The following is a 12,552-nucleotide window of genomic DNA, read 5'->3' as shown; positions in this document are numbered from 1 at the left end:
ATCCGGCACAATCCGGCACTTTGCAGGAAAATCGCAACCGTTTTTTATTGCTGCCGGTTGCGTTTTTTTCGCATAGCCTTTAATTAGTGCTGCATTGTGCCGCATGGCCTTGCGTTCCATCCGGTTTTTGCCGCATGCGGCAGATTTAGCCGATGCGGCGGCCGGATGGAATGTTGCCTGGCACGTTTTTTCGTGCGGCAAAAAAAAAAACGCATTGCGCCGCATTCGGCCGATGTGGCGCATTTTTCAATGCATGCCTATGGCGGCCAGATGCGGCGCGATGTGGCAAAAACGCATCCGGCCGCCGCATGCGGTTTTTGCCACTGCGCATGCTCAGTAGCATGCCGCAAGCGGCAAAAACCGGATGGGCCGCATGGGAAAAACTTATGCAAAGGATGCGGTGTTTTCACCGCATCCGTTGCATAGCTTGCACAGCCGGATTGAGCCGCACAGCTCAAGCCGGATGTGTGAAAGCAGCCTAAGATGGTCAGACAGGGAGCTTCTGTGCAGACTCTAGCTATAAGTACAGAAAAAAAAAGGGTTTTCAGCTCACCAGTTTGTTGAAAATTCAGCTGGATGAAAGCTGCTGGACGGTGCTCAGTAGAACAAGGGAGGCTGTAGAACAATCAAAGTAAGGAGGTGCTCCGGCACAAAACGTCCATGCAGACAGAATTGTTAGAGATTAAAAGAACATCTTTAATTCCTAATAGTTAAACAACATGGTGAGGATAAAATTTCCTATGATTGACGTGTTTCAGATGCTGGGTCTTTAGTCATAATCAATTATTGCTGTTGATTATGACTAAAGACCCAGCGTCTGAAACGCGTCAATCATGATAAATTTTATCCTCACCATGTTTTTTAACTATTAGAAATTAAAGATGTTTTTTTAATCTCTAACAATTCTTTCTGCATGGACATTTTGTAACGGAGCACCTCCTTACTTTGATTGTTCTCTAGCTATAAGTACACCTGAAAACCCGGCCATCAATAATGATAAACTCCTTACTCACTGCACAAGCTTGTTAGGCAACACCATAATGGCCATGACCATGGATATCTGAGATACTGCGAGATATAACTGTTACTTTTTGTTATATGTCGCTTCATGAGAAGAGAAATTTGGACAGGACATCTCTGTTGTTAGTATGCATGCACTACAGTCGTTCTGTAGCAAAAGGTGAGTTGGCCAGGCAAGGAATGACCATACTGGCCATATCCATGGATATCTAAGCCACTGCAATGTCCTGCACGTTGGATAAACAACACAAGTAATCAGGAGAACTATACTACATTGCTAATTGGAGGTATTTGCTATTATTACACCTACTACATACTGGGATATGATCTTGGAGATGGGAATATCCCTTTGACCCTTCAGATGCTCCACAGGGATTAATTCAAAGTGAAATGTAAAAATTTAAAATTTCATTTCCACTAAAATGTTGCTTTAGCCTGCAATTTTTAATTTTCACTAGGGGGTAAATGGGTGACAATGGACCTGATCATTTGTCCCTTAGATGTGGTTGGTTGGATACTGTTCTTTCACCACACAACAGAACTTGGAAGGTAAGGAGCACTGTTTGATTGTTGGAGCATAAATGTGGATGGAATAAATTGTGGACACCAGGTTGCATTTGCCGGGTCCCTGAGGCAATAGAACAGCAGAAAACCCCCGAATGTGATCTCACATTGGACAAGACAACCCACAAGTGATTCATTTAAGGGTGTACTGGGCATTTAGAACCCACTGATGCTTGACAGAATTTTATAAACATTGGGCCATGGAAACGAAAAATTACATTTTTCCTACTATATTGTTTATGCAGTCCAATTTTTTTGTCATTTTCAAAAAGGATAACATGAGAAAACAGAATCCACAAATTGTTTCTTCTGAACGTTGCAGTACACAACACTTTTGTTCACGCTATTCAGAGTACAGTGAGAATCAAAGACAACTATGTTTTTTTGGAGACAGCATGACTACAGCAAGACCAGAATCATATAGTAGGGTTTTATTAACCCTGCTGTTCTGTTTCCATTTACTATACACTTGTATTGCTCCAGGGTCACTATGACCCGGTTTATTAAATCTTGATTTTAGATACTCTAACTCAATTATTTGTATACCTTTTGCTTACTAGACTGTATGGGAAACATGTTTGCAAATAAAAAAAAAAGAAAAATGAAGAAGGGAATTTTGTTACTTACCGTAAATTCCTTTTCTTCTAGCTCCAATTGGGAGACCCAGACGATTGGGTGTATAGCTACTGCCTCCGGAGGCCACACAAAGCATTACACTAAAAAGTGTAAGGCCCCTCCCCTTCTGGCTATACACCCCCCGTGGGATCACGGGCTGCTCAGTTTTAGTGCTAAAGCAAGAAGGAGGAAAGCCAATAACCGGTTTAAACAAATTCAATCCGAAGTAACATCGGAGAACTGAAACCGTTCAACATGAACAACATGTGTACCCGAAAAAAACAAAAATCCCGAAGGAAACAGGGCGGGTGCTGGGTCTCCCAATTGGAGCTAGAAGAAAAGGAATTTACGGTAAGTAACAAAATTCCCTTCTTCTTCGGCGCTCCATTGGGAGACCCAGACGATTGGGACGTCCAAAAGCAGTCCCTGGGTGGGTAAATTAATACCTCAAGTTAGAGCTGTAAAACAGCCCTCCCCTACGAGGAGGCAACCGCCGCCTGCAGGACTCTTCTACCTAGGCTGGCGTCCGCCGAAGCGTAGGTATGCACCTGATAATGTTTGGTGAAAGTGTGCAGACTCGACCAGGTAGCTGCCTGGCACACCTGTTGAGCCGTAGCCTGGTGTCGTAATGCCCAGGACGCACCCACGGCTCTGGTAGAATGGGCCTTCAGCCCTGATGGAACCGGAAGCCCAGCAGAACGGTAGGCTTCAAGAATTGGTTCCTTGATCCATCGAGCCAGGGTGGATTTGGAAGCCTGCGATCCTTTGCGCTTACCAGCGACAAGGACAAAGAGTGCATCCGAGCGGCGCAGGGGCGCCGTGCGGGAAATGTAGATTCTGAGTGCTCTCACGAGATCCAACAAATGCAAATCCTTTTCATACCGATGAACTGGATGAGGACAAAAGGAAGGTAAGGAGATATCCTGATTGAGATGAAAAGAGGATACCACCTTAGGGAGAAACTCCTGAATCGGGCGCAGCACTACCTTGTCCTGATGAAAAACCAGGAAGGGAGCTTTGGATGACAGCGCTGCCAGCTCGGATACCCTCCGAAGAGACGTGACCGCTACCAGAAAGGCCACTTTCTGTGAGAGTCGAGAAAGTGAAACATCCCTCAGAGGCTCGAAGGGCGGCTTCTGGAGAGCAACTAGTACCCTGTTCAGATCCCATGGATCTAACGGCCGTTTGTACGGAGGGACGATGTGACAAACCCCCTGCAGGAACGTGCGTACCTGAGGAAGTCGTGCTAGACGCTTTTGAAAAAATACCGATAGCGCTGAGACTTGCCCTTTAAGGGAGCCGAGCGATAAGCCTTTTTCCAAACCAGATTGCAGGAAGGAAAGAAAAGTAGGCAATGCAAATGGCCAGGGGGACACTCCCTGTGCCGAGCACCAGGATAAGAAAATCTTCCACGTTCTGTGGTAGATCTTAGCAGACGTGGGCTTCCTAGCCTGTCTCATGGTGGCCACGACCCCTTGAGATAATCCTGAAGATGCTAGTATCCAGGACTCAATGGCCACACAGTCAGGTTCAGGGCCGTAGAATTCAGATGGAAAAACGGCCCTTGTGACAGTAAGTCTGGCCGGTCTGGTAGCGCCCACGGTTGGCCGACCGTGAGATGCCACAGATCCGGATACCACGACCTCCTCGGCCAGTCTGGGGCGACGAGCAGGACGCGGCGGCAATCGGACCTGATCTTGCGTAGCACTCTGGGCAAGAGTGCCAGAGGGGGAAACACATAGGGCAGCTGGAACTGCGACCAATCTTGCACTAAGGCGTCTGCCGCCAGAGCTCTGTGATCGCGAGACCGTGCCATGAAAGTTGGGACCTTGTTGTTGTGCCGGGACGCCATTAGGTCGACGTCCGGCCTTCCCCAGCGGCGACAGATTTCCTGAAACACGTCCGGGTGAAGGGACCATTCCCCTGCGTCCATACCCTGGCGACTGAGGAAGTCCGCTTCCCAGTTTTCTACGCCGGGGATGTGAACTGCGGATATGGTGGAGGCCGTGGCTTCCACCCACATCAGAATCCGCCGGACTTCCTGGAAGGCTTGCCGACTGCGTGTCCCGCCTTGGTGGTTGATGTATGCCACCGCTGTGGAGTTGTCCGACTGAATTCGGATCTGCTTTCCTTCCAGCCACTGCTGGAAGGCTTGTAGGGCAAGATACACTGCCCTGATTTCCAGAACATTGATCTGAAGGGTGGACTCCTGCTGAGTCCACGTACCCTGAGCCCTGTGGTGGAGAAAAACTGCTCCCCACCCTGACAGACTCGCGTCTGTCGTGACCACCGCCCAGGATGGGGGTAGGAAGGACCTTCCTTGTGATAATGAGGTGGGAAGAAGCCACCATTGAAGAGAGTCCTTGGCCGTCTGGGAAAGGGAGACTTTCCTGTCTAAGGACGTCGACTTCCCGTCCCATTGGCGGAGAATGTCCCATTGAAGTGGGCGCAGATGAAACTGCGCAAACGGGACTGCCTCCATTGCTGCCACCATCTTCCCCAGGAAGTGCATGAGGCGTCTTAAGGGGTGCGACTGGCCTTGAAGGAGAGAGTGCACCCCTGTCTGTAGTGAACGCTGCTTGTCCATCGGAAGCTTCACTATCGCTGAGAGAGTATGAAACTCCATGCCAAGATATGTTAGTGATTGGGTCGGTGACAGATTTGACTTTGAAAAGTTGATGATCCACCCGAAAGTCTGGAGAGTCTCCAGCGCAACGTTCAGGCTGTGTTGGCATGCCTCTTGAGAGGGTGCCTTGACAAGTAGATTGTCCAAGTAAGGGATCACCGAGTGTCCCTGAGAGTGCAAGACTGCTACCACTGCTGCCATGACCTTGGTGAAAACCCGTGGGGCTGTCGCCAGACCAAATGGCAGGGCTACGAACTGAAGGTGTTCGTCTCCTATAACGAAGCGTAGAAAACGCCGGTGCTCTGGAGCAATCGGCACGTGGAGATAAGCATCCTTGATGTCTATTGATGCTAGGAAATCTCCTTGAGACATCGAGGCAATGACGGAGCGGAGAGATTCCATCCGGAACCGCCTGGTTTTCACGTGCTTGTTGAGCAGTTTTAGGTCCAGAACAGGACGGAAAGAGCCGTCCTTTTTTGGTACCACAAACAGATTGGAGTAAAAACCTTGACCTCGTTCCTGAAGAGGAACAGGGATCACCACTCCTTCTGCCCTTAGAGAGCACACCGCCTGCAGAAGAGCATCGGCTCGGTCGGGATGTGGGGAAGTTCTGAAGAACCGAGGCGGAGGACGAGAACTGAACTCTATCCGGTACCCGTGAGACAAAATGTCTGTTACCCACCGGTCTTTGACCTGTGGCAGCCAAATGCCGCAAAAGCGGGAGAGCCTGCCACCGACCGAGGATGCGGAGAGAGGAGGCCGAAAGTCATGAGGCAGCCGGCTTGGAAGCGGTTCCTCCGGCTGCTTTCTTTGGGCGTGAGTCCGCCAGGAATCTGAGCTCCTCTGCTCCTTCTGAGTCCTTTTGGACGAGGAGAATTGGGCCCTGCCCGAACCTCGAAAGGACCGAAACCTCGACTGTCCCCTCCACTGTTGAGGTTTGCTTGATCTGGGCTGGGGTAAGGAAGAGTCCTTACCCTTGGACTGTTTAATGATTTCAGCCAATTGCTCACCAAACAGTCTGTCTTGAGATAATGGCAAACTGGTTAAGCATTTTTTGGAAGCAGAATCTGCTTTCCATTCCTTTAACCATAAGGCTCTGCGTAAAACCACAGAGTTGGCGGACGCCATTGACGTACGGCTGGTAGAGTCCAAGACCGCATTGATAGCGTAAGTCGCAAACGCAGACATTTGCGAGGTCAACAACGCCACTTGCGGCACTGATGGACGTATGACAGAGTCCACCTGCGCCAGACCAGCTGAAATAGCTTGGAGTGCCCACACGGCTGCGAATGCTGGAGCAAACGACGCGCCGATAGCTTCATAGACAGATTTCAACCAAAGGTCCATCTGTCTGTCATTGGCATCTTTAAGTGAAGCCCCATCTTCCACTGCAACTATGGATCTAGCCGCAAGCCTGGAGATTGGGGGGTCCACCTTTGGACACTGGGTCCAGCGTTTGACCACGTCAGGGGGAAAGGGATAACGTGTATCCTTAAGACGTTTGGAGAAACGCTTATCTGGATAAGCATGGTGTTTCTGGACTGCTTCTCTGAAGTCAGCGTGGTCCAGAAAAGTACTCAATTTACGTTTGGGATACCTGAAATGGAATTTCTCCTGCTGTGCTGCTGCCTCCTCCGCTGGAGGAGAAATATCCAGCAGTCTATTGATGGCCGCTATAAGATCATTCACCATGGCGTCACCATCAGGGGTATCCAGGTTGAGAGCAGTCTCAGGATTAGACTCCTGATCACCTAGCTCTGTCTCATCATACAGAGAATCCTCTCGCTGAGACCCTGACCAGCGTGATGACGCCGAGGGTCTCTCCCAGCGAGCTCGCTTAGGCTGCCTGGGACTGTCGTCCGAGTCAGAGCCTTCAGCCTGTGATGCCTGGGACCCCCTTGGAGCACGGATTAGTTCCAACTGAGGGGGACCGGGGAACATTGAATCAGCAGTGCCCATGGTCTGAGTGACCGGCCTGGACTGCAAAGTTTCTAGAATTTTTGTCATAGTCACAGACATCTTATCAGCAAAAACTGCAAACTCTGTCCCCGTCACCGGGGCAGGGTTCACAGGCGTCTCTGCCTGGGCCACTACTAGCATAGACTCCGGCTGACGAAGTGGCACAGGGACCGAACATTGCACACAATGGGGGTCAGTGGAACCTGCCGGTAGATCAGCCCTACATGCGGTACAGGCAGCATATAAAGCCTGTGCCTTGGCACCCTTGCTTTTTGCGGATGACATGCTGTTGTCTCCTCAGAGCAATATAGGGGTATAAGCCAAGAAGCGACCGTACAGTGCAATATATAGGTACAGACAAAAGTACACCAAACAACACTGTGGCACTAGTGGGGTCAGCACCTAGGTGCTGCTTACCGCCCGCTTAACAGCGGGTGTGTGGTCGCCAGAATCCCCTGTCTGGGTCTCCCAGGGCTATGTCCGTTCTCCAGCTCAGACTGCGTGCAGGAATGGCTGCCGGCGTCCTGTGAAGAGGGGCGGGCCGTGGGCGTGCTGCAGACAAAGAGCGGGAAACTGGCGTCACACTTTGCCCAGTGAGAGGGCTGGAGTATGTAAATAAGACTCCAGCCCTCGGCGCTGACTATTGTACAGCGTCTCTCCCCTTCCCTGACTGACAGGGCTGGGGGCGGGAACGAAACGTAACTAGGCCGCAGAAGCCGGGGACTAGATTTATAAGCGCTGCCGTCGTAAAAGCACGGTCGGCGCGAAGTCCCCGGCGCACCACAAGTCTCAGCCGCGCCGCAGTCTCCGGGGGCGGCCGGCGCGGTAGTTCCCCACACATAAACTCACTCAGCTAAGCTGCAGTGAGTATAACCCAAGCGCGCAGCGCTACTGTCCCCGGCGCACTAGAACACCCAGCAACGCTGGAGTGTGTCTGTGCCTGTCTGTACGGGGACACAGAGTACCTGAATGTTGCAGGGCCTTGTCCCTGACGGTACCCAGCTCCGTATCCAGCAGGATCTCCGGGTCTGTGGATGGAGCCCGGCCTCAGAGCCTGGAGGCCGGTAAGATCCCACTTCACCAGAGCCCTCAGGGGGATGGGGAAGGAAAAACAGCATGTGGGCTCTAGCCTCCGTACCCGCAATGGGTACCTCAACCTTAACAAACACCGCCAACAAGAGTGGGGTGAGAAGGGAGCATGCTGGGGGCCCTTTAGCATGGGCCCTCTTTTCTTCCATCCGATATAGTCAACAGCTACTGCTGACTAAACAGTGGAGCTATGCGTGGATGTCTGACCTCCTTCGCACAAAGCTTGAAAACTGAGCAGCCCGTGATCCCACGGGGGGTGTATAGCCAGAAGGGGAGGGGCCTTACACTTTTTAGTGTAATGCTTTGTGTGGCCTCCGGAGGCAGTAGCTATACACCCAATCGTCTGGGTCTCCCAATGGAGCGCCGAAGAAATTGAAATTTTTTTTTTTTATTATTCAGAAAAAACTTAGTAATAAGCAAAACGAAAAATAGCAAACTACACATATGTGGTAAAAAAACCAAAACAAGCAAATCAAACATTTTGTGAAAAAAAATTAAAGATAATAAACACTTCAATTTGAACATATTCACATGGTAATATTACTTTATGTATTCTTGAAAGAAGAACAATAAACATGGGCTTTGCATAAGAATTTTTGGCATCCAGAACATGTAATACCTATTTTATTATCACAAGAATAAGGGCAATAGCTGCACCTTTTTCTTTTTATTCTTGAAGCACCGCTGGTAGAGGCCATGGGGGTAGAAGTGGTTGTGGAGGCCATAGTTTCACTTTCCTGAGCATGTTGCTGGATGTGTATAACATATGTGTACTGATAAGGGCAGAGAAGATAAGAACCCTTCTGAAAACAAGGAGCTAAAGGTGGCTTTACACACTGCAACATCGCAAACGACATTGCTGTAACGTTACCGGTTTTGTGACGTAATAGCGACCTCCCCAGCGACATTGCAGTGTGTGAAACACATCAGCGACCTGGCCCCTGCTGTGAAGTTGCTGATCGCTACAAATCGTTCAGGACCATTCTTTGGTCCTTTGTTTCCCGCTGTGCAGCATGATCGCTAGAAAGTCTCAGTGTGTAAAGGGGACTTTACAGCGACTTCCCTTTCAAAAAGCTGCTTTACAACGTCCCCAATGACTAGCTAGGTCGTTCTGCAGGTCCGGATCGCTGTTGCGTCGTTGGCCAGGTCTGCCTGTTTGACAGCTCACCAGAGACTTTGTAGCGATACCGGCCAGGTCTCAGTGTGTAAAGGGGCCTTAAGCCAGGAAGACAGACTTACTTAGCAAAAAAAAAAAAACATTTGGAGGCCTTTAGAGCTCAGCTTTACAAAATAAGGCCCTCTTACCCAGCGCGTTCTGCGCAGTCCGTTCTGCGCAGAATATACATGTGTAGTGCACACCTAGTGATCTTTCTGGATACGCTCTACATTTTAGTATAGACTGCACACCAAAAATAATCAATATAAACCATTTTCATGGTGCGCAGATCTCAATGCATACATTCGGCAGATCATGTGTACGACCCCATTGAAATAATCTTGGAAATAAATAAATTGATATACAATAGTAGATGCAATAAATAGACCCAACTGAGGTTATAACTCCTTTATTTCACTGAAAATATGGCCTCACAGCTGTAAAAAATGATACTGGGTCACTATGACCCGAACACGACTACTGCACAAATCAGCGTGTAGCTAAACGTAAACACAAAAAAAAAAAAATATACTCATAGATAGGTCCCTCCAAATGAGGGAAAGTCAAGTAACCTCAAGTTTTAGAAACTTATAGAAAAATATCTACAGGGCCACAAAACATTGTCTACGGGTCACTATGACCCGAACACAACAGCAGGGTTAAAGTTTGGCTACTTTTGAACACTAGCAGCTATTTAAAAGAAAATCTAATTTGTTTTTGCCGTGATTTTGTTTTTTATGGTGTTCACTTCATGGAATAAATAATGTGCCATCTTTTTTAGGTCAGATTGTACACATGGCAATACCAATAATATATACTTTTTTTTCTTACTTTTTATTTAAAAAAAAAAAATGTGATTTTAGCGGTGAAACATTTTTTAGAACTTCATTTTATTTTGTGCAAAATGTGGTGGATTTTTTACTTCGTCCCTTTGTGGGAGTTTACCTTCCACTGGTTTGATCACTAGTCTAATACTCTGCAGCATATTAGACCTGTCAGTTTTACACTGATAGGAGGACAGTTACTCGCTGTCACCGTAGCTGGCAGACCTGGAGAAAATTGGTTGCGTCGTGGGGGTGCCAATAAGAGTGGTAAATGGAGCCCCATTCATCTCACAACCATTTAGATGCCACTACCATTATTGACGGCAGAATCTAAAGGGTTACATGGCCATGATCAACACTAGCACTGATAGGAGCCATTGCAGCAAGGTGTCATCCATAATATATAGATAACTCCTGAGCCAGCTTCATCACAGCATTATAAGTGTACAGCTCTTTGCAGGAACTCCTTGCCTGCTGCGCCATACATGTACAGCGATGTCTGTAACGGGTTAATGGAACTATTATTTCATGGATTTGTGTGACCGTTCCATTAAACTCCGTACATGTTCTTTTCGCATTTGTTTTCTGGATCAATCTTGGCCATTCAAGTCTATGGGGATCCATTTTTAACTGATTTAGTGGTAAGAGGGAATGGGAGAAAAAAGTTCAGACACCTCCTTTAGTTTTTAATAATGAACAAGCAAATACAGAAGTCAAATGGAGGCAAAACAGATGACACAAGATAAACAGTCCATTTAAAAACTGAAATGGGTGGGTTAAGGTGGTCTTATTTCCTGACCTGCAGAGAACCTATAAATTAGGAGTGTATTGTCCAGAAAGCTTCAATATAAAAATGGACTGTTTATTTTATACATCAATATACTGTATATGACTTAAAAGATTCTGTCAATACATAACAGTTCAAACCCAGTAGAGGCAATCGGGGCATCATGGCGTGGACAATCATTTAAGTGCACCTCCCAATCTGCTTGTTTTCCCTCTATTTTCAGCACCCCCCACTTCTTTGATTGACAGCTCTGGCTGCATAGACCCAGAAAAAGGCGCAGTTTGTTACCCTAAAACACAAATCAAACAGTTATATGGGATACTTAATCTATATAAAAATGCTACCTGCAGAACAATTAAGTATCTCCTGCAGGTGTGGTGGTTTTTATAGGTGCAAAGTCATCTATATGACTGTTCATTTGCATTTGGGGGTGACAGACTCACTTTAAAATTTAACTTCTTTTAGTTGGGGGGGAGGAGGGTGTTTCATAAAAGCAAAGGAAAACTTATTATGATAAGCCAAAAGACATATTATACAAGAGACATACATTTTACATGTGGATAGTAAAAAAAAAACACCTAGGTATTGCTCACCTTGCGTAAATACCGCTAACCATGTCATGCTGGAGAGTGTCATCTGCTGACTTACTAGGCCCAGCTGCTTTGGAAATAAGTAACACCACCAAGCCTCTCATCTGTAGATTGTTGCGACTGTCATGCACAAAGGCCCTGCAAGGAAAGACAGCAGAATTGTATATTCATTATGCAGCTATTAACATACACAGTGCATGCGATGTGAGGATTCACAAGTCCGCAGTCACATAGAGTGATACACAGAGTGACTGCAGACTTGTGGATTTAGACTGGATGTCACCTTTAATGATTACTTGATTATTTCAAGGGTATGTGCCCACGATCAGGACTCACTGCATCCCGGAGGCAGCGGGTCCTGGAGGCAGCGGGTCCACAAGTCTCCTCCGCAGGAGAACGCAGCTGCCTGTACCCACGATCAGGGTTCAGTGCGCTGCGGTCTCTCGCTTGTGTTCTCCCGATGGATGACGCATGCAAATCCGCAGCAAACAATTGACATGCTGCAGTCTGGAATGACGCACCGCAGGTCAGTGATTGCTGCAGAAAAAACAAGCACAGTGGGCACAGGATTTCTAGAAATCCCATTCACTATGCTTGTACTGTACAACGCAGCGTTTTGGACGCAGATGAAGCACGCTGCGTCCAAAACGCTGCAAACACTGATCGTGGGCACGCAGCCTAACACATTTTCTATTGCCAGTAATATGTTCTTGCTATTAAGTTGCTTAACGTATACTTTTCATAGACTATTAAGTCATACAGACAATGAACATCCAACCTCTGGGACCCCCAAGGAAACAGAAAATGAAGGGAATGAATGAAATGCCAGTGTGATTGGAACTTTTGGATATACTGACAATTGCTCATTATCATTCAACCTTTCCACACATATTGGGGTGTGTTCCAAAAAGGGCACTGGACCCCAAGCTTTCTTACCCTTACAATAACATTTAACTCAGAGATGGTGTTGCAAGTTATGTCCACAACCCCCTACCCTGAGCAGTGATATCAAGATCCCCCTTCCCCCACAGAAGCGAAACTCAGAGTCCTCATTACTGGTATAACAGCCGAAGCTTCCCCATAAAAATCACACTGAGGAAGAGAGTTCTGTCCAGGGGTTCCCACCTTACCTCCATTTGGTATCTTCGCATCAGGCACTCCCTCCATACTATTGCATCTGGCTTCAAGTATCCTTCAGCTCTGTCTTGCCATACTTAATTTATCCCTGCAACTCTAAAAAGAAGTGGTTCACCCATATTTATTATTGGACACAACATACCGTATGTTGAGAAACAAGGTGTCTCTTAAATACCTTGTGTTGA

General features: G+C 47.6%; 1 protein-coding gene across 2 annotated transcripts in view; it reads right to left on the bottom strand.

Moving 5' to 3' along the window:
• Positions 1 to 12,552, bottom strand: part of PDSS2 (decaprenyl diphosphate synthase subunit 2) — a 276,730-nt gene that overhangs the window by 180,505 nt on the left and 83,673 nt on the right. For both annotated transcript variants that reach the window (XM_075338370.1, XM_075338371.1), the window contains exon 3: positions 11,234 to 11,368. In XM_075338370.1, the coding sequence (XP_075194485.1) occupies positions 11,234 to 11,368 (135 nt within the window). The remainder of the gene's footprint in view (positions 1 to 11,233; positions 11,369 to 12,552) is intronic.

Source organism: Anomaloglossus baeobatrachus, chromosome 3, assembly GCF_048569485.1.
Source record: "Anomaloglossus baeobatrachus isolate aAnoBae1 chromosome 3, aAnoBae1.hap1, whole genome shotgun sequence".
In the NCBI taxonomy this organism is placed as follows: domain Eukaryota; kingdom Metazoa; phylum Chordata; class Amphibia; order Anura; family Aromobatidae; genus Anomaloglossus; species Anomaloglossus baeobatrachus.
This window is presented reverse-complemented; position numbering and strand designations above follow the sequence as displayed.